The sequence below is a fragment of the Bos taurus genome, chromosome 1 (genome assembly GCF_002263795.3).
Source record: "Bos taurus isolate L1 Dominette 01449 registration number 42190680 breed Hereford chromosome 1, ARS-UCD2.0, whole genome shotgun sequence".
NCBI lineage: Eukaryota > Metazoa > Chordata > Mammalia > Artiodactyla > Bovidae > Bos > Bos taurus.
The window spans coordinates 19,462,896-19,490,138 of NC_037328.1; the positions used below are offsets into that span (position 1 = coordinate 19,462,896).

Below are 27,243 nucleotides of genomic sequence, written 5' to 3' on the forward strand. Positions count from 1 at the left end.
AGAAACAGAAAAGTAGACGGGGTCCCCCTGTTCAGCCTCTTAGTCTGAAAAAAGACAGAGGTAGAGAGAGATCCTATTGAGGACAGGGCATGGAGGGGAATTAATCAGTCTGAATAGATTAATTGTAACACATAGATGAGTGATCAGATTTAACCAATTCGAGTCATTGTGGTTAGTGTCACACAGCTATTTTGTTTTTACAGACATGCCATGTGTAAATAACCATATCTTCAACCTGAATTCAACCAAAACACTGAAGATCCATCTCTCCTTGTAGCTTAGCCACTAATTTATGATAAGGAAGTTTCCATCAATATTACTGATAATTAAAAATACACACCAAAGAAATCAATTATAATATCCTAAACAGTTATAAAATGTCTCTTCATTTATACTGCATGACACCAAGTTGTCATTATAAAACATGAATACCCTTAGAATCCCGATTTCTCTGTCTAGGAAAGGGAATGCTTTGGAGATTAAAACATCTATACATACATGCACAAATCCTACCAGGCTTAAGTTCAAATTGATGGCACAGAATCAAGCTGTATAATCAGCAGTACCTGGTAACCAAGAGGTGGGCAGTTTCTGTGAGTCGGATAACTTCTGCCATTCATATCGTAGTGGGAGTGAACCTTCTTTTGGTTCACATTTGAGTTTAAAGTCATTTCCAATTTCTTCTGATCCATCAACATAACATCGTATACCTGAAGGCTTAACTAAGAAAAGACATCAAGTTATAAGTTTATACAGGAAAACGGAACGTGTGTTTCTAAATGTTGATTTAAACAAACACAGCATGTCGCAAACCGCTAAATCAAGAGCAGCGGTCCTGGGTTCGGAGCAGACAAGACTGAAAGACTAAAACAGGTTGCCAATGCCAGTTTCCTTAGCTGCATCCAGCTCAGAACAGGCGAGAATGAGCTCAGGCAAGCAGCCATTGCGTAAGAGGCCAGGCAGCAGCTCAGACGCGGGTCTGTGCCCCTCCCACAGGGCACATCTGAAAGAAGCAAGAATGATGCCGGCTGGGCTGCTTCAGACCCAAGGACGCTTCCCCTCCAGTCCTAAACCTATTCTTCTACTTGGAGCTTGACACGTAGCATAGTTTTCCGGGAGTATGTGGTCCCCTTGGAGTGTGTGTGCACTGTCACATCTGTTAGCCCACAGTCAGGGGATTTATGATAAGGTATGCTGATAAAAGGGACAACTCACATAAGAGCAGCAAGGGCCAATTACATTCCATGGTTATAGCAATCCAAGCCCCCCTAGAGAGCAGTGTTACAAAAAGGCAGTTCTGAGGTTATACTCCAGGTCTCTCTGGGGTACTGTTTAGAGCAGCTGCTAATAGCTCCATTACATGCAACCCACCTCAATCCTAGTTAACACCTTGGCAGGTCATACCCTCTTGCTGAACTGCATAATCGCTATAGGTTGGTTCTGCTTCTCTGTGAGTCACATAAATGGATACACAGTATGTACTTTTGCTTCTTTTATTCATCATAAGGCTTCTGTTATTGTTTTTCAGTTGCTTAGTTGTGTCCAACTCTTTGTGACCCCATGGACTGCAGCATGCCAGGCTCCTCTGTTGTTCACTATCTCTGGAGTTTGCTCAACTTCATGTCCATTGAGTTGGTGATGCCATCTAACCATCTCAGACTATGTCGCCCCCTTCTCCTCCTGCCCTCAATCTTTCCTAGCATCAGTCTTTTCTATTGAGTCAGCTCTTTGCATCAAGTGGCAAAAGTATTAGAGCTTCAACATCAGTCCTTCCAATGGAGTCAGGGTTGACTTCCTTTAGGATTGACCGGTTTGATCCTCTTGCAGTCCGAGGGACTCTCAAAGAGTCTTCTCCAACACCACAATTTGAAAGCATCAATTCTTTGGTGCTCAGCTTTCTTTATGATACAACTCTCACACCCATACATGACTACTGGAAAAACCATAGCTTTGACCAGATGGACCTTTGTTGGCAAAGTAATGACTCTACTTTTTAATATGCTGTCTAGGTTGGTCATAACTTAATTTCCTGGCTGCAGTCACTGTCTGCAATGATTTTGGAGCCCTAGAAAATAAAATCTGCCACTGTTTCCATTTTTTGGAGCCCTAGAAAATAAAATCTGCCACTGTTTCCATTTTTTCCCTTTCTATTTGAAATGAAGTGATGGGAATGGATGCCATGACCTTAGTTTTTTGGCATGTTGACTTTAAAACTAGCTTTTTCACTCTCCTCTTTCATCCTTATCAAGAGGCTCTTTAATTCCTCTTCACTTTGAGATTGATCCAATTGATCCATGTTGTTGTATATATATCAGTTATCTGTTCCTTCCTATTGTTGAGTTGGATCCCATTGACTGTAACATAAATTTGCTTTTTCATTCAGATATTGATGAATGCTGTTTCTGTCTGAGGGTTACTACCAAAGCCCAGTTAGACCAGGAGCAGGTGTGAAGTCAGCAGGAATCAGATGGACTGGCGAGGAGGCACTGTGAGAAGCGGTGGCATGTCACTGGACAAGGCAGAGAGAGAGTCTGAAGGTTTGGAGAAGAGTCTTCAAGAGCAGAGACCAGTTCTGAATCTGATGCCGTTTCTGCAGCAGGATTAGGAGAAGTGGGGATTAAACTGGAGTCGAGGACAACCCAGCAACCTGAGCCCTCCAGGACAGGAGGTGCAGTGCCGGTGTCTCTGGGGGCAACAGTGAGGAGACAGCCATAGGCCAGAGTTTACCAACGCTCCACACCCTTGGGAGAGCAACCTTCCCATAGACCCTCGACCTGACTGTCTGCAGCCATCCTCCCAGTCTGACAGATAGCAGGACTGCTTTTTCTTTGTTGAGTCTTTCAAGTCCTGGTTGGGCTTTTATTTTTTCACTACTAAGAATAAATGTGAATGGGTTTTACAGTTTTGCACTGTTATGAACAACAATGCTGCTTATAAGTGCTGGTATATGTTTTCCTTTTTCACATCAGGTTAGTGAATGTTTAACTCTATAAGAAAATGTCAAACTGTTTTCCAAATCTGGCTGACAGGGTCTGTCATACCCAGTGGGGTCTCTTTAAATAAGGGTGTTGATCATGGTCTCATTTCACACATTTCTTGATAATTCTAAAATTTAATTGGATTTCTCCCCTTTGTCTGTTATTCTGTTACAACTTACTCTTTTTAATAAGGATCAACAGATGCATTTAACTGTGTTGTTGATCTTCCTAAGCAAATCTGTTTCTTTTTCACATCTATCAGTCGCCCTGGACACTACATCATTTGGACTTTTGAATCAGCTTTGCACAATTATTTCATCCTCTGAGTCTTCAACAAAATGAGTCTTGTTCTCCATTTTTTCAAACTACCAATAAATCCTTTATTACACAGATGAGCAGTAAGTGAGATACTGGAGCAATGCTTCGGACATCAAGCATCTATTGGTAATACAGCATTCTAACCCTAAACTTTTTTCTACTGAAAATGTCCCCCTCCCAAATATATCCAATAAAGGGCAGTTATTTATAGTGGCTGCTCAGGAAGTCAGGGTTCCACTGAGTGTGAGATTTCAAGATACTCCATCCACAACAGAGCAAGATTTTACCAATACTAGTTCTGAGTGTCGCCTAGGAGTACAAGTGTGCTAAGTTGCTTCAGTCGTGTCCAACTCTGTGCAACCCCATAGACTGTAGCCCACCAGGCTCCTCTGTCCATGAGATTCTCCAGGCAGGAATACTGGAATGAGTTGCCATATCCTCCTCCAGGGGATCTTCCCAACCCAAGGACTGAACTCGAGTCTCTGATGTCTCCTGTGTTGGCAGGCAGGCATTTTACCACTAGTGACACCTGGGAAACCCTGCCTAGGGGTGGCTACCTGCTTTCCAAAGGGAGGAGAAAGTGCAAGCCTTTTACATGGCAACCCCAACCACTAACCATATTATAATTTTACCATCCCAATATAGGGAAGATGAACTCTTAATCCATTACACCTTGCTGGACTGAAAGATAAAACCAGAAAGGGAACAAAGATCAAGTTTTATCACCTAACACTTCTTTGGTCTGGGGCTCCAGGATACCCAGCCATTGTCCTCAGAACATCTGTCCCCATGTTTAGTGACAAAACCAACAAATAATCCTTCTCAGTTAAAGATCTATGACTTTCAACTTGCACTTGGTTGGCATCCCACCAATTCAGTAATGCTGTGTTCCATCTGTGTGTTATATCATCATCCCTCCAAGCTAGGGGCCCACTACCTCAGACTACAGAAAATACTCCAAATCTCTATTTGGGACAGAATATACTTTTATCATCATGTGATCCACCCAGGAATAGTATTTTTGTTTGGTTCAAAATACCTTGACTTCTGGTGAAAATCCATGCATAGATGCTAAAAATCAATAGGCAAAAAGTTTGAGGAGAAAGGATATTTTCAAAGTCTCAAAGTGGCTCCCCGACTGGGATTTTTTTTTTAAGTTTTCAAATTTTTGTTTTATATACAAAGAGCTGGTATTGGGGATTTGGGGGGGGGTGGTATTTTTCAATTCCAGAGGGAAAATTAGTAATTTTATAATGGAGAAATCTATCAGATAAAATTTAAACCAAGTGATCATGGTTAACAATAAGATAGAACAACATGTGCCCCTTGACATTAACTTGAGGAGACTAAAGGGAACATCAATTCAGCATGGACCTTCGACTTGACAGGGGAACAAACAGGCACTAATGGGAAGCTATAAAATTCAAATTAGGCCCATAATTAATAGTATAGCTTCAATACTAATTTCTTGGTTTTAGTTCAGTTCAGTTCAGTCACTCAGTCATGTCCAAGTCTTTGCGACCCCATGAATCGCAGCACGCCAGGCCTCCCTGTCCATCACCAACTCCCTTCACTCAGACTCATGATGCCATCCAGCCATCTCATCCTCTGTCGTCCCCTTCTCCTCCTGCCCCCAATCCCTCCCAGCATCAGAGTCTTTTCCAATGAGTCAACTCTTCGCATGAGGTGGCCAAAGTACTGGAGTTTCAGCTTCAGCATCATTCCCTCCCAAGAAATCCCAGGGCTGATCTCCTTCAGAATGGACTGCTTGGATCTTTGGTTTTAGTAGTTGTATTATGATTTTGCAAAATGTTATCATTAGGAAAAATTAGGTAATGGGTACACTCTCATCAACTTTCTGCTAGTTTTCCAACTTGTCTGTAAAACTAAAATTATTTCAGAATAAAAAGTGAAAAAAAAAAAAACAAAAAAAACCAAATAAATCCCAGTGTTGACTGAATCCCTGCACATGCCCTTCTCGTGGTGCAGGTGCAGTCTGAGTACACCATATACAAAATAGCCAAGTCTATTTACACCAAAAGTTCCCAGTTACAGGTTTTTCTGGAGTTCCCAGGGAAGGCGCTGGCAGTGAGCAGCCCCCATACTAACCCTTGTCATCACCCGCCCTGTCCAGCTTCTTTACTGAGTTGCATCCACATGTACAGCTGGAGCATCTGAAAGAGCAGGGCGGGCCCTAGCAACAGAGCATGGGATATCAACACGCCACCCCTCACACCCAGGCAGCTAACAGTCATCCCCGTTTATGTCTGTACAGCAACCAGGGCTCTGAACAAGCTTTCTTTTTTTTTTTTAATTGTTTTTTGGCTGTGCCATGTGGATCTTAGTTCCCCAACCAGAGATGGAAGCTGTGACCCTTGCATCGGGAACTCAGAGTCTTAATCACTGGACCACCAGGGAAGTTCCCGAACAAGTTTTTATTACTATGGGGACACCATGGTGGCACCTACAGATTTCAGACAAGCAAATCGAAGTATCAGGCCGAGCCTCTGACAGTGAGGCAATCAAAAGCTCCACTGGACAGTCTGGTCTCTATAAGGCATTTTGTTTAATCTTTCCTCCAGATTGCCTAAGCAGTAATTTCAGGAAAAAAGCAAACAAGTTTCTATCCAGCTCTCACTTGCAAGAGAAACGTCTAGTGTTTTCTGCCACAGTGGTCCTGACTCATCTGAAAACATGGAGGAGAGATGAAGAAATTCTCCTCTGGCTCTGAGACAGTCTCACCAGGTCAGAGGTCATCCCTGCTTTCCCCTTCGGCCACCACTGTCCCCTCTCTCCCCTCACCCCTCGTTCAGTCTCTCCCTGCCCCTTGGTTTGACACCAGGCCTTGCTTGGCCATGGTGTTCCCAGACAGAGCTGACCAAAGGAGTTACAGTGTCAGTGTTTCCACCCATCCAGGCTGAGGACGAAGATGTCAGAGGTGTGAGGTTTAATGTAAAAGGCCATCCCTCCTGCCCGACAGTCACGGTTGCTGCCTCGGGTGTGCCTGGCCAGAGTCTACGACAGCCCCTACGAGATCTTTCTCTCACACACATACACGCAGATACACAGAGTATCTGTCCACACCTCTTTTGGGAACATGTGCCCCAATTACATCCTTCCCAGTGTACCTGCCCGCATCAAACAGGGACTCCACAGTAAATAATTCTGACAAATATGTATCATCTGCTTGGTATATCAGGAACCAGTTAAAATTCCATATATATCCTAACTCAACGCTTCCTGGAAAGCAGTGACTGTAGCCCGCCAGGCTCCTCTGTCCATGGAATTCTCCAGGCATGAATACTGGAATGGGAGGCCATTCCTTCCTCCAGGGGATCTTCCCGACCCAGGGATCCAACCCATGTCTCCTGCACTGCAGGCAGATTCTTTACCCTCTGAAATCACCAGGGAAGCCCCAAAGAAGATATACTCAGAGTTATAATTTCAGGTATGCCACGTTCTGGGATAAGAGCTCAGACAAGTTATTAAACTTTTACCAGCTTTCACATTTATAAAAAAGAAAGGCAACTCCACGTTTGCTGAATATAGACACAAAAGGCTAGAACTTCCAATGTTACCATATTGCCTTTCCCAGGTCCTCTTCAGGTTCACTTGCTTTCATATTCTGAATGAGTTCCACTCAGCATGGAGTGCCTCTTACCAGGACGCCCTTGACGACGTTGCCAAAAGACTGCCTTATCAATCACGACAACCCTGGGAGTTGTTGCTAGGATGCACAAAAATTAGTCTCTACTGGCTATTTTTTGGGGCTCCAAAATCACTGCAAATGGTGATTGCAGCCATGAAATTAAAAGACACTTACTCCTTGGAAGGAAAGTTATAACTAACCTAGATAGCATATTAAAACACAGACATTACTTTGCCAACAAAGGTCCGTCTAGTCAAGGCTATGGTTTTTCCAGTAGTCATGTATGGATGTGAGAGTTGGACTAGGAAGAAAGCTGAGCGCCGAAGAACTGATACTTTTGAACTGTGGTGTTGGAGAAGACCCTTGAGAGTCCCTTGGACAGCAAGGAGATCCACCCAGTCCATTGTAAAGATCAGTCCTGGGTGTTCATTGGAAGGACTGATGCTGAAGCTGAAACTCCAATACTTTGGCCACCTGATACGAAGAGCTGACTGATTGAAAAGACCCTGATGCTGTGAAAGATTGAGGCCAGGAGGAGAAGGGGACGACAGAGGATGAGATGGTTGGATGGCATCACTGACTCAATGGACATGAGTTTGGGTGGACTCCGGGAGTTGGTGATGGACAGGGAGGCCTGGTGTGCTGCGGTTCATGGCATCACAGAGTCGGACACGACTGAGTGACTGGACTGAACTGAACTGACCTGCTCTAAGTAAGTCTGGAATCCGACACACTTAACCCCTGCTCAGTTCTCTAAATTAAAAGGAACAAAAGGTAGAAGTTGATGTGAGGGAGACTTGTGCAGATGAGTTATTTCCAGGGATATGGAAGGCAATTTCGGCAGTTAGCATTTCCTATGTAAAGTGGGTCCCCAAGTATCCCCCAAACCTGACACTTTAGGTCACACGGGAATTTACTGTCATATAATAGTGCCAGACTGTTGAGATTCTCTACATGGCAATGCATTGTACTTTTGGGCAAAGCTACCACAGCAAGATTTGAGAAGTATATTTCTGAGCAGTACCTTTCAGAGTTTCTCAGTTTGCAGGGCTTAAGGGTGCTTGTGCATGACCATAAAATCTAGAGAAGGATAATAAACTTTTCAGTCTATGATGTTCACAAAGCAGCTTATACTTATTCTTCTTCTTAACTGTCCTGGAGAGCTACATCCTAGTGGCCATCTGTCTAACCTCCTTACTTTTAAGGATGAAAAAAAAAGCATCCCATGATGCTCAGGGAAGTTAAAGGACTGTCCGGGGTCTAATGGCCTTACCCCAATTCAATATTCCAGCTACCATATTCCATCTCCTCTACTCTAAATACTCTTATTATTCATCATAGAAATCTCATTTATTCCTTGGGATATGCAGTTTGATAAAGCTTAAAGCACACGTCACAATTTTGAGCTGAATGAGACTGCATAGAGATTTAATGATTATCATTTTTATGCTTCAAATATGTAGGCTGAGGCCCAGGCAATGAAGAGGTTCTATTTAATTCCCAGGGCAAACCTGAGAACAAGGCAAAAAGTCTGGATCCCCTACCCCTGCCTTACAGTTCATCTCCCATATCACAGAACTCCTTCATTTACTTTCAAATGCTTTCATGAACTTCACGAAGAAGCTGTTCACTTATTTTTTCTATATAAGAAAAAAAATTGCCAGCTTTATGCTATTTGAGGACAGTGTGTCAAATATTTAAACGTACTACCCTAGAATTCTAAGTTCTGTCTCACGTAAATGCTGCTACTACAGTACTGTGATCCCTTACCCTGTTAATAAGTAACACTGATACAAATAACTTACCAAGAACTGTCAGCTGAATCTTCTTATTTCCAACACCAGGAGCTTTTTTCACTTTGCACTGATATGTGCCAATATCTGACAGCTGTAAATTTGTCACATTTATTGAAGCATCACCAGATTTGAGATCATTACTTGTAAAATGTACTCGTCCTTTCAGGTCTTGATAGTAGTCATCATAAATTTTGTCTCCGGAATATAAAATAATCTGAAAGAAAGACAAAATAAGACAATGAGAAAACAAGCAAGCAAGTGAACTCCCTGTCTTGTTAAAGGAGTTCTAGATACACCACAGTACTGTAGGGATCCAAAAAAAAAAACAAGAACACAATATCCTGAGGAATCTACAATTATTCAAACCACAGGTTAAGAAAACGGAAGGAGAATGTGAGGGCTGTTTGCGACATCTGTCAGCCCACTGATAGGCGGGGCTGATTCAGCTGATCTGGCTGGCTAGATTAGCCCCTCCCTCCCTCACCACTCCAGGAGCGCCCCTCCTGAAGCTGCACATTCGGTGGGAGATGAAGACCATCCCCGATAGAGAAGGATCGGTCTTCAGTCAAGGGTATAAAGAGTACCTGTGCTCCCCTACTAGAATCTCCAAACGAGCTCTCAAGAAAACGGAAAGAGGCCAATATGATCTTTAAGTATGGTCACTCGTGGTCATTACAGATAGGGAAACCAAGACCCGACATGATTAAATAATACAGCCCTCTATGCGAGCCATTCGGTGAGACCCACAAGTGCGTGGATTTGTGAATTCTTATACACTGTTTTTCAGCTGCCTCAGAGAAAGAAGTATGCCAATCAACTGTATAAAATCAGGTTATCAACCACCATCACTACTCCCCAAAGAGTGCTTATGATCATTTACCTGTGGAACTTCAGAACAGTAACAACGACAAAGACATTTTTTTATCTTAATATACTAAGCTGGGGGCACTTGAAGGTTCCAGGCTATAACATATAAAATCATAAACCTGTTAAGATGTGTCTGCCCAGCCTGGTTAACAGGACCTTCCAATTAATCTTCAGTGACTAAAAGCAAAGACCCTTCCTAACCTCACTGAGTTTTCTGAACCACTGCTGTAGGCTTTGATTCATTTTTAACTATCACTAAAATTAATTTATTGACTATGCCAAAGCCTTTGACTGTGTAGATCACAATAAACTGTGGAAAATTCTGAAAGAGATGGGAATACCAGACCACCTGACCTGCCTGTTGAGAAACCTATATGCAGGTCAGGAAGCAACAGTTAGAGCTGGACATGGAACAACAGACTGGTTCCAAATAGGAAAAGGAGTATGTCAAGGCTGTATATTGTCACCCTGCTTATTTAACTTATTTGCAGAGTACATCATGAGAAACGCTGGGCTGGAAGAAGCACAAGCTGGAATCAAGATTGCCAGGAGAAATATCAATAACCTCAGATATCCAGATGATACCACCCTTATGGCAGAAAGTGAAGAGGAACTAAAAGCCTCTTGATGAAAGTGAAAGTGGAGAGTGAAAAAGTTGGCTTAAAGCTCAACATTCAGAAAACAAAGATCATGGCATCTGATCCCATCACTTCATGGGAAATAGATGGCGAAACAGTGGAAACAGTGTCAGACTTTATTTTGGGGGGCTCCAAAATCACTGCAGATGGTGACTGCAGCCATGAAATTAAAAGACGCTTACTCCTTGGAAGAAAAGTTATGACCAACCTAGATAGCATATTCAAAAGCAGAGACATTACTTTGCCAACAAAAGTCCGTCTAGTCAAGGCTATGGTTTTTCCAGTAGTCACGTATGGATGTGAGAGTTGGACTGTGAAGAAAGCTGAGCGCCGAAGAATTGATACTTTTGAACTGTGGTGTTGGAGAAGACTCTTGAGAGTCCCTTGGACTGCAGGGAGATCCAACCAGTCCATCCTAAAGGAGATCAGTCCTGGGTGTTCACTGGAAGGACTGATGCTGAAGCTGAAACTCCAGTACTTTGGCCACCTCATGAGAAGAGTTGACTCACTGGAAAGACTCTGATGCTAGGAGGGATTGGGGGCAGGAGGAGAAGGGGATGACAGAGGATGAGATGGCTGGATGGCATCACTGACTCAACAGACATGAGTTTGAGTGAACTCTGGGAGTTGGTGATGGACAGGGAGGCCTGGCGTGCTGCGATTCATGGGGTCGCAAAGAGTCGGACACAACTGAGTGACTGAACTGAAAATTAATTTAAATACTTCCTACGTTTTATTCACTCATGAAGTCCTTCATTCTGGCCATCTGAGACCCAAGGGCCAAAGAGCAATAGTACCAAACTTAAATAATAATCAGAAAACTATAGCATACATCCTGCAGACCATTTAGCTCGTATGTTCAGTAAGATCAGAACTGGCATTATGTGTAGGAATTTCTCCAGAGCACAGACTTGGGTTTTCTTTCATGACCTCCTGTACCATGTTGACCCTGCTCCTAATTCACTGAAGATCTTCTGGATACATATTAAGAGTCAGCACTGAGGAAGCACCCAATATCAGCTTGCTAAGTAAATAAAAGCGGTTGAAGGGTCCACAGCTGACTTGCTCCATAAACACAAGCCATCACTTTATTTGCTCCATCTCTGCCCACATCCAACTGTCAACAGCTTCAACAGCAGTACTGAGAACTCCTTAAGTGTATCTTCCTCTGTATTAACCAATGGACTCTCCTGTTGTGAAAAGCCAGGAAGTGCAACCCATGATACTTTGAACCCCTCATTTTCACACACACACATGCCTTTCTAGGAGGCCCTAGTCATCAGTCCTTAAGTTGTGTCCGACTCTTTGCAAACCCATGAACCATAGACTGCCAGCATCCTCTGTCCGTGGGATTTCTCAGTCAAGAATACTGGAGCGGATTGCCATTTCCTTCCCCAGGGGATCTTCCTGAACCTGGGATAGAACTGGAGTCTCCTGCATTGGCAGGCGGATTCTTTACCACTGAGCCATCTGGAAGCCCAGCCTTTCAAAGAGGGCCTGACAAATGTGTCTTCACAGTCAGTCATTTTTGTAAACTAACTTGGTCATGTTCTCATGAAAAAAATTTTATGAACAGTAGCTAAGAAATGGGGAAGTAACATGTACCAGGCAACTTTGATTCCTCTTTACAGCCCAATGGGGATGGAGGCACGATCCACATTTAACCTTTTAACCCTGCGGAAGGCAGTGGCTGTCACAGACAAACTCTTTCAATCATACGGCTGCAATGCAAACCAGATCCATCCAGTCTGGCATTGCAGGCTGCCTGCATGAACATTTCTGTATGACTTGTAGACTCAGAAAACACTAAAGCATACAGTATTTTCAGAAAATTCTTATCACAACCCTGAAAAGCAGGTGTACCTGTTCTTAGTTTACATATGAGGAAACAGAGGCTTATGAAATATGGGAGGCAGTACATGATACTGCAAAAGATAATCCAGACGGGATCAGGGCTGGGGGTGGGAGGAGTAGTCAGGAGAGATCTGGGCTCAAAACCCTCGCTGTGTCTGTTGCCAGCTATGTGACCCTGGGCATGCTCCTTCAAATTCCTGGGCCTCCTTTTCCTCCTCCTCGAATGTATAATGATCTTCATTCTGGGGTGTTGTTTTAAAACTTAAGTAGGTATATATAATTAAAGTATATAAAACCCTGTCCAGGGTTTATAAAGCACATAAAGCCCAGCACACGGTAAGTGCATGAGTACATCATAACTGCTGATTAAAGAGATCACACAGGCAATGAGGAGGGAAATTTCTCCAGCCCAGGCCCCCATCACACTGCCTGCTAGCTTAAAAGAAGGATTTAGCGAGCGTTATAATACAGCTGTAATTCTGTACGCACATCCTCCTATGCATCAATCTCTCCCTAACCCTTCTTTCTTTTGGACTTATTTACTGTGCTTTAGGTTACAGGCTGGTGTCTTAACCAGAAACGGACACTTCAGCCCAGCACCCACTATCACATCTGTCTCTCAGGTCCTGTGGACAGTGAGGCTGGGCCTCCCACTTAGCACAGAAGTCCTTGGATTCTCCTTCCCTGAATGGAAACATGAGGCTGCAGGACACACTGGCCTTTTTGGTCTCGAGAGGCGCCGTGTCACAGGGCTTCACCCCTGAGCCTTAAGCCAGGATCTGTGCTCTCCATTCTCGCATCTTAACCATGGAACCAGAGTCCTAGATTCTAAAGGAGGTGGGCACTTCACTGGCAAAGGAATGAGGGGCGTGCATGCGCTCAGGCAGAAGCCTGAGTTCAGGGTGTCGGCACTGTCATGGAAAGAGGGGAGGAATGAAGAGCAAGATGGGAGGGGGACAGGGTATCTGGGCTGACTAGACAGGAGGAGTCAGGCTCAATTTCTTTTCCTTCAGGGAGAGAAGGAAGTTCTCATACCAGAATCAGGGTAGAGATATATCCTTGGAGGGAGTGGCCCCAGCCATTTACAACTCAGGAAAGCACCTTAATTTTTTCCTTCACAAAAACATCATGGGCACACTACTTGTATTTGCCAAAAACAGTTAATTACCTAACTGCACTGATTCAGCCACAGACTGCCTGGATAACCCCCTTTTTGAATATGGACAACAAGTAAAAATTTCTCTTCCAAATATATATATATATATATATATATATGTATATATATTGTACATTACTCCAAATATTTGAATTTCTTTTTCTCTCCCTGGTTTAATAGTATTTGTTAACACTGTCGTATTTTTAAGTATGTCAGACAAAGCTGATATGAAGCATTCTAAATGAAGTGAAATATTATGGTACCATTAAAAGGCAAAGTGTGATACATTATTTGCAGACTGGGCTGAAATTGCGCCCCACAGGGTTAATGGAAACTGGTGACTAACAGGAAGTCTTGAGCTTGTCTTACAGAATAGCATACAAGAGAACAGCTTATAAAAACTCCTCCACGTGTATCCTGCCTTCGCTGACCAAGCGTGCCTTAATTATTTTTTTAATTCCTTGATCACCTTTATAAAAATGCCTCTGATTATGGGTCACAGAGTAATGGGGTTTTCTACATTAGGTCCCTGTTAAGGTGTAACTAGAAAAAATTCTGTAACAATACAGTCATCCCTAGGTAACCATAGGGTGGGGGGTTGGTTCTAGGACCTCATCCCTTTTCCCCTTCCCTTCCTCAGATGCCAAAATCCACAGATACTCAGCTCCCTCAAGTAAGATGGCATACATATATTGTTGTTTAGTCACTAAAGTCGTATTCAACCCTTCTGTGACCCACCAGGCTCCTCTGTCCACGGGATTTCCCAGGCAAGAATACTGGAGCAGGTGTTGCCATTTCTCCAGGGGATCTTCCTGAACCAGGAATCGAACCTGTGTCTCCTGCATTATTAGCAAGTGGGTTCTTTACCACTGAGCCACCAGGGAAGTCTGACGTACTTATGAGATGGTAAAGCATATGCATCCTCCCATATTTTTATCTAGATGACCTATGATGGCATCCCTGACATGTCACGCACATCCCTGTGGACTAACATGCCTGCTCCGTACACGTCTCCCATGCCCCCGGGCCACACACACTTCCAAGGCCAGATTTTCAGAACATTCCCAAGCTCCTCTTCTTCCTTGCAGCCTTCTCTAAGTCTGGTGACCTTTCCTTCCTCTGAAATCTGAGGTCACTTATCCATTATCCCATATACTTTATCCAGATTACCTTTATCTAGAATACTTAATACAATGTAAGTGCTATGTTAATTGTTGCTGGCATGTGGGAAGTTCAAGTTTTGCTGTCTGGAATATTCTGGAATTTTTTTTTTTCCTGAATGTTTTCAATCCATGATTGGTTTAATCCACCAATGCAGAACTCACAGATCTGGAGGGCCAACTGCTATTTTGTTTTTTAAGGCATTCAACACACAGGATATTTAACTTGCAAAAACATGGGAAATAGACTGTAATAATATGTACCTTCACTCCTCTGTTAGACTTGACCCTTATACTGGTGATGGAATCCTTGTGTGAAACTTGGAAATTCTATTCTCTCTAACCTTTCACAACGTCCAGTTTACCCCGGCGCCCCCTGACATGTCACGCACTTCCCTGCAGACTAACATGCCTACTCCCTACATGCCTCCCATGCCCCGGGCCACACACACTTCCAAGGCCAGATTATCAGAATATGCTCAAGCTCCCCTTCTTCCTTGCAGCCCTCTGTAAGAAGTCTGGTGACCTCTCCTTCCTCTGAAATCTGAGGTCACTTATCCATTTCACTCCATTACATCAGGGTGCTTACTTTCCAAGCATCTGCCTTTCTCCCCTACACTGCAAGCCGAGGAAGTCTCAGGCTTTCTTCACAGCTCCCCGTGTCCCCCCACCTGTGGTATCAACACAGTGACAGACACCAAACACAGGCTCCCCGACATCTGCCGAGTGAGCAGCACTTACCACTTGATCCACCTTCTGATTATCAGCTGGTGACAGCAGCCACTCGATGTCCAGAGGCCCCTGGTCTTCCGGACCCAGGGTAAATTTGCATGGCAAATAAGCAGTTTCCCCTTTGGCCTTTTCAATCATCTGTTCAGGAGTAGTGATACTCAACCCTCTGGTGAAATCTAGAAAATGAAACACAAATGGACTGAGCATCTGCTCCCAGGCTGGCAGCACCCTCAGGACACCTCGACTGTTCAGAGGCACCACAGGGGGTGGGGGAAACAGGACTTTACTGGGGACCAGAGTAATGAAACTCCAACTCAGTGGTCCCAGGTTGTGTGTGTGCGCCTCTGTAGAAATAGAAATACTAATACACATCCTATTCAATACAATTTCGTTTCGGAGCACTGGAAACTTCCCAATATTATTTGGAATAACAGCATTCTCACATGAGTTAGAAGAACCTAACAGGATTTTTATTATCCAGGCAGGTGTTTAAAACTGAACCTGGCTAGAGTCTCTGAAAGGTCCGTCACATCAGTCTAATTCAAGGCCACATTAATTCATGCTTGCCATGGTGTCAGAAACACACTTGGAATTCCCATCACTGGGCACATGCTGACTGATGAATTCTGACACATTTTGTGTCCAGGCTTCTGGACACAACATAAAAATTTTTATTAAATTTGATTTTGTGACTTTTACTGAATGCTTAAACATATTTCTAAGCAATAAATTTTGATGACAATTCAAAAGGAGAAGAAACAGTGTCAATTTATATAGTTTTAAACATACCAAAATGTTGACCTCAATATTATCTATAAGACATTTCTTACTTTATCTCTTCCTATTTCCCTTCTGAAAAAGTCAAAGTTATTATATAATTTTAAGAAGACATCTTAAAATTCTGTAACTTATTTTCAAATTTGTATCCTATGAAATTTCCACTTAGATTACTAAGAGAATTAATGCTGAATACCAATATTTTAAAACTCTCTAAAAGCAAAAATAGATGTCCAGAGCTCCAAACAAAAATTCCAACATAGTTTCTTCTGACTGATTTTGTGAGATGGCTTAAACTCAGTACAATCCCATAAGAATTGAAAAAAATGTCTCCTCCTTATGGTTAATGACTTACTGTAACAAAACTAGTATCCATTACATGCATAAAAGATGGAACAAACTATGAATATAATGATGCTCTTTCTTACCTATAAGGGAAAAAAAAATCCAGTTTAATTACACACATAAAAATAGGTCTGTTCACTACTTATGCCTTATAGTAAGACTGCAGTTTGAACAGCCAACGATTTAACATAAAATGTAAATTCAGTCTGTAAATGAACTATTACACAAAACTTAATTTTTTTCTTACTATTTACACTATAAAAGTTTGCTCAGCACCAGTCTGTCACTGTATGTTTTCCTTGTGATAACCCAACATTTTGTTATGTGTAAAGTCAAATGTGTAATGAATGCAGATCTGAAGTTTCAAATGCACACACTGGTTTCTGTTTAGCAGCTCTACCACTTCGACCTCTGCATCATCCGACCCTGACTTTCAGGGCTGAAAGATGATCCGGAAGGGGCCCCAAGTGCTAAGATGATGATACATGGGGCTTGCCTCTCTCCCCTCTACCCGCCTCTCCCCGTTAACAATGTAAAAATAAACACAGAGCAAAATTAAAAGTAAATCCAGTCCTAATTCTCCATAATGATTTCATTGCTGGTTTTCCAATGATACATTCCAACAGAACAAGCCAAAATGAAGAATTGTATTATCGGCCATTATATGATCCTTCCTATTAGCCCTTACAAGAGGCTTAATACACATGGATTATCAGCTGTAATAAAATGTTAGTAAGGCTGAAACCAATAGATTTAAGAATGAAAGAAAAGTTACATTCAAGACCGTTTATGTTCATGCACCATCCTAAGCTTTTATCACATTTAAGTGCACTTATCAAACAGCAAATTAAAACTGGACACATGGTTTCCCTGGTAGCTCAGGGGTAAAAAATCTGCCTGCCAGTGCAGGAGACGCGTGCTTGATCCTTGGTCTGGGAAGATCCCACATGCTGCAGGGCAACTAAGCCTGTGTGCCATAACTGCTGAGCCTGTGCTCTGGAGCCCTGGAGCCACAACTGCTGAGCTCAGGTGCCCCAGAACCTGTGCTCCGCCACAGGAGAAACCACCGCAAGAGCCAGTGTACCGCAACTAGAGAGCAGCGCCCCCTGCTTGCTGCAACTAGAAAAATACCACGAAGCAACAGAGATCCAGCACAGCCAAAACTAATTTAAAAAAACAACAATAAACACTGGACACAGACTCTCTGCACAACTTCCCCTAAACGAGAGGCTGGGCTTGCTTTGGCCAATAGCCTGTGGCCTGAGTCCTGCTGAGCCTCCCGTGGCCAGGCTTCAGGAGGTGTTGCTGCCTCCACTCTGGCCCACTAGGACCCCTGCCACCTGCCACCATGTGCATGACAGGAGAGAGCTGAGGTGTGAGCACAGCAGCTACCAGTGCCCAACACACAGCCACCCTGGAACAAGGCCCAGCCCCACAACAGCCACCTGCAGCCCCAGGACTGAGCCCGGATAGGATCGTGAACTAACACATGATTGTTGTTTTAGAGCCTCTCAAGTTTGGGTTGGTTTGTTAAACAGCAAATATTAATGATACGCCATCCAAAATCTCTGATTCAGCCCAAATGAACTACTTACCATCCCCCAAAGTCCATACTACCCCAATCTCCATTTCATGTACACATTTCTAGTTTAGATGGTATGATTTGATACTTATGTGTATGCTGCTGCTGGTGCTAAGTCGCTTCAGTTGTGTCCGACTCTGTGCGACCCCACAGACGGCAGCCCACGAGGCTCCGCCATCCCTGGGATTCTCCAGGCAAGAACACTGGAGTGGGTTGCCATTTCCTTCTCCAATGCATGAAAGTGAAAAGTGAAAGTGAAGTCGATCAGTCGTGTCAGACTCATAGCGACCCCGTGGACTGAAGCCCATCAGGCTCCTCCATCCATGGGATTTTCCAAGCAAGAGTACTGAAGTGGGGTGCCATTGCCTTCTCCAACTTATGTGTATAATTACAGCTAATTCTCCTGATTAATATTCAATTCTCTGAGTGAATACTTTCTATCATCTCTAATAACTCAGTTCCAGTCCTGCTTCATTCACTTAAGGCATTCTGCTATCTTTTCAGCCTACAATGATTTTTCTTTCTGCCTTTCTGGAATGCTCACAGTACTTTACTTTCTGCTATCTGTATTATCACTCATTTGGCACTCAGTGTATACTATTTTTTTATTTTCCCTTTTATAAACTTTACTGTGAAATTGACTCAGGCTCCAAGGTTTTTGCCTCATCTTCCAGACATCAGTGAGCTTATCTTCCCATACCACCTTGTATGTTTAAGAAAAAATTTAAAATGTATACCCTGATTCACTATTAGCTCCATCAGGGTTTGGGGAAATTGTGGCATTTATCTCTTGCTGGGTTCCTTGCATATTAGTAGAAAATAAATGGTGGCTGGATTGTAAGTTTGATCAATTTTAGGAATGTTGAAAAAGAGCATTAATTTGTCAGCAGGTCCTATTTGAAGATCTCCTATCTACAGCTCCTGTAACTGTTGCCTGCATCTAATTGGCCTGGGAATGAATACCATAGAAATGATATAAGATAGAGAAGTCCATTTCAAATAAATCAAGACAGCTCAAAATTATGGAGGCAAAATATCTAAGAATGAAATTTGCTATAGAAAAAATAATTAAAACCTAGTTACTCTGTGCTTCAAGTTTTTATTTTATAAAAATCAAATGGAAAAGTTAAGAGGCATCGCTGAGACAACATCTAAACTGAGTAAAACTTGCAATCCTCCTAATTCATGTTCTCAGCACTGACACTACCATCATTAGAATGAAATGCAACTTTGTTCTCATGATAGTATCATCCACTCTTTCCTGTTTGATACATAAAATTACTTCTCTTTCAAAGAGTATCTTAGAAAACAGTTACATGTATATAAAAGTGATCTGGATAGACAAATTGTTAGCAGTTATTGTTCACAACAGAGATTTTAAGAAGGATGAGTTTAATAATGAGATTTCCTTAATATGTATACTGCTATAAGAAATTTTAAACAGACTCTTACAGACCTGCAGTACTTCTTTTTCCAAAAATGTTTAAAACATTCAACTACTCTTCATTGTGTTACACTAGAAAGGAATTAAAATCTCAGGATGGTACAAAACAGTTATTGGGTTTCCTAGCAACTCTGAAGGGGCCTCTCGGCATGCAGGCATGTTTTTCAATATTGATGCATGCATCAGTCACAAACTGTAGAAGACAAAGGCAGACACTTGGTCTCATGTAGCGTCTCTGGATATTCTTAATACTGCCCAATTCTATGTATGCAGCACATGAGGGATAATTTAACTCGTAAACTACTTTCAAGTTCAAACATGATCTCTAAACTAAATCACGTAACAAACCTTCTTAACAATTTTACTCAACCTTATATTCAGAGTGTGATGAAATACAACCTTATATTCAGAATGTGATGAAATAGGTAGCACATGATCAACCCTAAGTGTTTGCAGAGTCTTGTTAGTAAGAGCTCAGTACTGGATTATGTAAATAAACTAGCTGAGTCATGTCCCTTTTTGGCAGTGACTGAAATAACATCTCCCAGTTTTCTGCTTGCTTTTTCTAATTTCCAAATTCCGAATTCCTGCCGTGCAGTGAGCAGGCTGAGCTCAGATTCCGTAACACGTTCAGGCCTCTATTATCTCTCCCATAGGCTAAGCCTGAGGTCTTCCCTGCACCCACTCTACTTCATTCTAACCATCTCCATACTTCACTATTGCTTTTTCAACTGTATCACTGCCTGGTCTGAAAACCTCTGTGGGTCCACACTAGCTCAGATGCCTTTATTCTCCTCAGCACCCTTTATGACCAGGCACCTCCCCACCTTTAGCTGCTCAGTACCCCCACTCTCCGTGTGTACCTCAGCACTGAGCACCCACACACTTTATGACACTGCCTTCCCTGATCAAGCCCACCTTTTAGGGCAATTATGTTAGTTTGGTCTCAGGCCAGGCCCTTCCCCAGAAAGCATTCTTTGTGCCCAATTAAGGGGCCCCCTGGTGATTCAGTGATAAAGAATCTGCCTGCGATGCAGGTGACACGGGTTCGATCTCTGGGTTGGGAAGATCCCCTGGAAAAGGGAATGGCAACCTACAGTCTTCTTGCCTGGAGAATTCCATGGACAGAGAAGGACCTTGTGATCCTTGTGATCCCAAAGTCAAACATGACTGAGCAACTAAACAAGAGACTGAATCCAATAACAGCAGTCCAACAACTGACAAGCCAATGCAGAGTCATACATGCCCAAAGCTCCTAAGCAAGCACGCACTGCCTCAGAAAGACACACAGTAAAGAAGCAGCCTCAGTAAAACAGGATAAGTGCTCGTGATGGAGGCCTTATCGGTTGACTGACTGACTGGATAAGGCCTCCATCACGAGCACTTACCCTGTTTTACTGAGGCTGCTTCTTTACTGTACCCACTCCGGTGTTCCTGCCTGGGGAACCCCGGGGATGGCGGAGCCTGGTGGGCTGCCCACCAGGTGGGGACCAGAAGGCCCATAGCCCCCCAGGCTCTTCTGTCCAGGCAAGAATACTAGAGTGGGTTGCCATGCCCTCCTCCAGGGGATCTTCCAGACCCAGGAATCAAACCCGCGTCTCTTATGACTCCTGCACTGGCAAGTGGTTCTTTACCACTAGTGACACTTGGGAAGCGCTCTTTTGCAGAGAAGAAGCCAATACTGACTCCATGTTGGAATTGTTTCTTTAACTTGCTTTTGTTATTATAACCAAACAGAATGGCCTGCCCCTGAGACTCTTGGCCCTTCGCCTGCCTGTTAAACTAGAGTGCCTTTGTTCAGAACCCTGTCCACCTGTGCATGGCAGGAAGGAAGAAATTAACACATCCCTTGCCTGAGGCTTACTATTCTAGGAGATGTTTCCAAGATTAATGGTATTTTTACTTTGCTTCCTCACCTACCCCCATCTCGGATCTACAAAAGAACCTGGTATCCACACCCCGATAAAATGGTTATTTTGAGGCACTAGCCTGCCATCCTCTGTCAGCCAGCTCCCTGAATAAAGTCTCTTCTTTGCCTCAACTCCTCCTGTCTTCGATTCATTGGCCTGTTGTGCAGTGAGCAGAGCAAACTTGGACTTGGTAACACTTCCTACCCTACACCCTAGGTGAATAGTTCACATTTGACTTAGAAGCCAAAGCTTCTTGATTATCACTGATTTCCTTTAGCGGAGCAAAATTTCTAGTGCTCAGGTTAAAAATAAGGAAAAGAAAAGCTACGGCATAAGCATGTAGTTCCTTTGTGTAAGAGGAAGGAAACAGAGTCTACCTGAATGAAAGGTGTTCCATTTCAAAGTAGTGAAGAAAAATTAACAAGGTGTGGCTAAAAGCCAGTGAAAGCTGGTGAAAATAAGTTAAGGTCTTTTTCTATCAAAGATGGAATCACAACAGCGAAGGCATTCTGGTCAGGGGCCAATCATCAAAGGAAATCAAAGATACCAGAGGAAGCACCGAAGGGCGAAGACAGGATTAAGTGCATACACACCGTGGAGCATCTGTGTTTGCACACATTTCCCTTGTCTGCAAGGCCCACCTTCTCCCACTGAAAGCACCTGGCAGCCATTCAACACCTCTCACCAGTGGCCTCCTCCCCCCAGATCCCCGCAGGCAGTGTTAATTGCTTCCCGCTCCGCTCACAATTACACAATCTGCTCCTCTACTGCAAGCACGGAGCAAGTTCCCACCCTTACCTGAGGGCTTCTTCGAAGGCTCAGGGGTATAACGAATCCATCTGCCAATCCAGGACACTCGCAAGGCGCAGATTCCACCCCTGGGTCGGGAAGATCGCTTGGAGGAGGAAGTGACTCCCCACTCCAGTATTCTTGCCTGGGAAATCCCATGGACAGAGGGGCCTGGCAGGCTCGGACACAACTGAGCATACACGCACACCCTTAAGCACACACTTTCAGTTGCTTAACAGGGTCCCAGGGTTTCATCTCTGGAGGGCACGTTCCAAGCCTTATTCAACACACCCTGGACCTGCCTCAGAAGAAACTGCTTAGTTTAAGCACAGAGCAGGAGTTCTCGGCAGAGTGAAGGTGAAGGAGCTGTTTGCAAGAGGAATGCTCATGGGAGAAAAGATCATGAAACCTTCTGGGAAAGTCATGGGAAGGAGGGCCATGGGCAGACTGTGTATCTAGCACAGTAAAGGAACAGCGAAGCCACTGGGGATGCATGGAGCTCAGAGGGAGCTGAGCAAACCTGATTGTATGCTAACAGGAGCAAAGACTGATGCTTATTGCTTTAATATTCACATCACAAGAAATATTAGCTGATGTGATAAGAAATTAACATGGATTCAACTATATAGTTATGTTGCGTGTAAGTCACTTCAGTCGTGTCTGACTCTTTTCGACCCCATGGACTGTAGCCTGCCAGGCTCCTCTGTCCGCGTAGTTCTCCAGGTAAGAATACTGGAGAGGGTTGCCATGTCCTCCTGCAGGAGATCTGCCCCATCCAGGGATCTCTTACATCTCCTGCATTGACAGGTGGGTTCTTTACCACTTGTGCCACTTGGGAAGCCTGTAAATTTATGTTAACATGAAAGAAAGATGACATTAAAACTTTAATTTGTGAATATTCTAAAATCACAACCCTTGTGGCTCAGCCAGTAAAGGGTCCACCTGCAATGCGGGAGACCTGGGTTCCATCACTAGGTTGGGAAGATCCCCTAGAGAAGGGAAAGGCTACCCACTCCAGTATTCTGGCCTAGAGAATTTCATGGACTGTATAGTCCATGGGGTCACAAAGAGTCGGACATGACTGAGTGACTTTCACTTCACTAAAATCACAACTAGGGATGAAGAAAAAGTTGCTTGTCTGTCTTGCAACTACCTCCAGAACAACATGAAGCAAAATGAGAAAAATGTTATACACTTATGCATGTTTTCTCAAAATATCTGGAGTCATTTCAAAGACATAAACAAAAAAGAGAAACTAGGAATAAAAATAAGAGTAATTTAACTTCATTTTCCAAAGGTCTGGCATAATTCTTTGGTTGCTTGAAAAGGGGTATGATCTTAGTGTCAATTTTTATAAAGAATTTATTTGATATTGACTTTTGTGAGAAATATCAAAAATGTCATAAAGGTTACTATTTTAAATAGAGAAGACATTCAGTTGTATTGCTTAGTTCAGAATATGGAGTTCAGGAACCTTACATAAAAACACAGAACACTCAAAAACGATTCATTAGGGCAATGTTAAAAAATAAACTGGGAAAATCAGGAAGTGGTATGTTTAAGAAGTTGATTGGGACAAGTATAATTTTCTTGTGTATGTTTGATTAACAAATACTACAAATCAGATGTCTGGGTTAGCAAGCAACTCACTGGGACGCTTTAAACCCTGTTTTAAATATTGCAAAAATGCAACTGCCAAGCTATTTAGACCCTTTCCTTGACCCTAAATCTAAACTGCCAATTTCCTTCTCACCAGGGAGCTGCTTTGGGATTAGCATGTTAAACGTCACCCAAATACTAAGGGTTTCTTTTTAGGAAAGAAAAAGAAAAACTTACTATGCATTAAGGGTAGTTAACTACTCCAACTAGGCCTTTAAACATTGCTCAGGAAGAGAAAAGAAACACTGGAAGGTAGAAATCACCCTCCGCGCCGCCTAGTGTGTGTGCTAGTCATTCAGTCACGTCCAACTCTCTGATCCCATTCCCATGTGTTACTCAGTACAGGGTGTTAATAGGTACTGTTGAGCTAAGAAAATAATACTGAGAGTCAGAGAAGTTAATAACAATGAGAAACAACATTAGGTATACTTATTTGCTTTTCTATGCTGTTTTTTTAAAATCAACTCTCAGCTCCCTACCCTCAATGAGTAATCAAAAAGCAAGTGCCCAGAAAATAAACTGAGATGGAAATAGGGAAACCATCACCTTAACCATAAATAGTAATGAGCAGTGACTGAGTACCTATTAAGTGCCAGGGTTAGTCGCTCAGCCGTTTCTCACTCTTAGCAACCCCATGGACTGTAGCCTACCAAACTCCTTTGTCCATGGAATTTTCCAGGCAAGAATACTGGAGTGGGTAGCCATTCCCTTCTCCAGGGGATCTTCCTGACCCAGGGATTGAACCCAGGTCTCCTGCACTGCAGGCAGATTCTTTACTGTCTGAGCCACCACGGGTGTTAGATTATGTGCCAGGCACTTTTCAAAATATTTTATACACATTAACTCCTTCAAATCTCATAACAACTCTGAGGGCGTTACTACTATTATCTCAAGCAGTGACGAAACAGAGACAATAAGAGGTACCTAAGCTACTAAGTGAGCAAGATACAAATCGAGGTAGACTGGCTCCCAAGCCACACTTACCCTGCAAGTAGAAGTCTATGAGTCAATACCCCTGGACATTAAGAGATTTCCTTTTAAAAATCACTACAAAATAATACAGTGAGTACATTATTAGACCCCCTTTCAGTCACTGTGGTGGAAGAAGGTTTGGGATTTTCGCTATTCCCTTCCTATACTAGATTTCCAACAAGACATCATTTTCGGTAGCACAAAGTTCAGGAGTATGGGCTGACCTGTTTTTAAAATGAGATATACCAGACTAGGATCTGTTGTCAAGTCTGTCATAAAAAAAAGCTCTATCACTTTGGACATGTTGTTTCTCCGGGGCTCAAACATAAATTAAGGGTGTTAAACTAAAGTATCTCTTTCAGATCTAAATACGTCCTAAGTGTAGACCATCAATCAAGCAAGCAACCAACAGGAAGCCTTCCCCCAACACCCATCCCCTCCCCTCCCTGCACAACTCCATGCCGGCAGTGACAGTTGTCTGGGCTTACCTCGCAGCAAGTGCAGACATTTCTGAAATATGAGCAGGCGAAAATGTGCAAGCAGTTCTGCCTACAAGTAGCACGGGCTCTGAAGTGCGAGCTGCGCTATAATTCAAACCGAGGTTACCAAATGCTTGCAGGCGTGCGTACTTAGTCACTCAGCCATGTCCAACTCTTCGTGACCCCATGGACTGTAGCCCACCAGACTCCTCTGTCCACGGGATGTTCCAGGCAAGAATACTAGAGTAGGTTGCCATTTCCTACTCCAGGACATCTTCCTGAACCAGGGATCAAACCCAGGTCTCCTGCATCAGCAGGCGGATTCTTTAGCACTGTGCCATCTGGGAAGCCCTACCAAATGCTTAGGGAGAGCAAGTTTCTAGTCTTTTAAGTATTGATGTTTTCTACTATAAAGTGAGCATTAGCAGGAAGAATGCTTACTTCCACATAGAGATTAAATACAATAATGCATGTAAAGCTCTTAGGTATCATCCTTTCGATAAACAGTATCCAGTATGACAACTTGCTGTTGTCTTCCAAAACCCATCATTCCTACTAGGAAATGAACTCATGTAGTGTTGGGAAGGTATCTTTTATCCCTCACACTGAGCAGCACCTTAGATACAGAACTCAAAATCTGTTATGTAAATAAAGGACACTGACTTGTATATACTAGATCTGGCAATCAGAACCTCACTGGCGACCTAGACCAAATCTGATTTTTTTTTTTTAATTAAAGGCTGCAGGTGGGGGAGGGATATTTCTAACTACAGAAGTTGAGTATGTGAGCAGAGACAGAAATGACTGCTATTTTGAGGAACGTGGCTCTTAAGAGTAGGAGAAAAATAGCACTGTGATATGTCATCAAGGAAAGGTTGTTTTGAAGTGAGAAATGTAGAGCATGTTTATAAAGTCAGAAGGAAAGGGGAATGGGAGGTTACATACAAAGAACACTCAGAGACTGAAGGAAACAATGAGACCTAGAAAAAAGGGATAAGACAATTTTAAATGAGATTCGAGGGAAGGACATTTCTTCTGCTGTAACAAAGGAGAGACATGGAGTATTTACCTAGAATATAAGAGGCAGAAAAAAATGTGGATAGAGAATTCCAGAAAAACAGCTACTTATGCTTCATTGACTATGCTAAAGCCTTTGACTGTGTGGATCACAATAAACTGTGGAAAATTCTTAAAGAGATGGGAATATCAGACCACCTGACCTGCCTCTTGAGAAACCTGTATGTAGGTCAAAAAGCAACAGTTATAACTGGACATGGAACAACAGACTGGTTCCAAATTGGGAAAGGAGTACATCAAGGCTGTATATTGTCATCCTGCTTATTTAACTTACATGCATAGTACATATGAGAAACACTGGGCTGAATGAAACACAAGCTGGAATCAAGATTGCTGGGAAAAACATCAATAACCTCAGACACGTAGATGATACCACCCTTATGGCAGAAAGTGAAAAAGAACTAAAGAGCCTCTTGATGAAAGTGAAAGAGGAAAGTGAAAAAGTTGGCTTAAAGCTCAACATTCAGAAAACTAAGATCATGGCATCTGGTCCCATCACTTCGTAGCAAATAGATGGGGAAACAATGGAAACAGTTACAGACTATTTTCTTGGGCTCCAAAATCACTGCAGGTGGCAACTGCAGCCATGAAATTAAAAGACGCTTGCTCCCTGGAAGAAAAGCTATGACAAACCTAGACAGCATACTAAAAAGCAGAGACATTACTTTGCCAATAAAGGTCCATCATCAAGGCCATGGTTTTCCCAGTAGCCATGTATGGATTTGAGAACTGGACGTAAAGAAAGCTAAGCACCAAAGAATTGATGCTTTTGAATTGTGATGTTGGAGAAGACTCTTGAAAGTTCCCTGAACTGCAAGGAGATCAAACCAGTCAAACCTAAAGGAAATCAGTCCCAAATATTCATTGGAAGGACTGATGCTGAAGCTCCAATACTTCGGCCACCTGATAGGAAGAAGTGACTCATTTGAAAAGATCCTGATGCTGGGAAAGATTGAAGGCAGGAGGAGAAGGGGACAAGAGAGAAGGATGAGATGGTTGGATAGCATCATTGACTGGATGGACATGAGTTTGAGCAAGATCTGAGAACTGGGGATGGACAG

The 27,243-nt window shown here is 43.0% G+C and overlaps 1 protein-coding gene across 3 annotated transcripts in view; it reads right to left on the reverse strand.

Annotated features, from left to right (window-relative positions):
• The window catches only part of CXADR (CXADR Ig-like cell adhesion molecule), a 64,779-nt gene that overhangs the window by 25,313 nt on the left and 12,223 nt on the right, over positions 1 to 27,243 (reverse strand). For all 3 annotated transcript variants that reach the window (XM_010800940.4, XM_010800939.4, NM_174298.4), the window contains 3 exon segments: positions 15,158 to 15,324; positions 8,751 to 8,955; positions 567 to 722 (listed from right to left, as the gene is read on the reverse strand). In XM_010800940.4, coding sequence (XP_010799242.1) covers positions 567 to 722; positions 8,751 to 8,955; positions 15,158 to 15,324 — 528 coding nt within the window.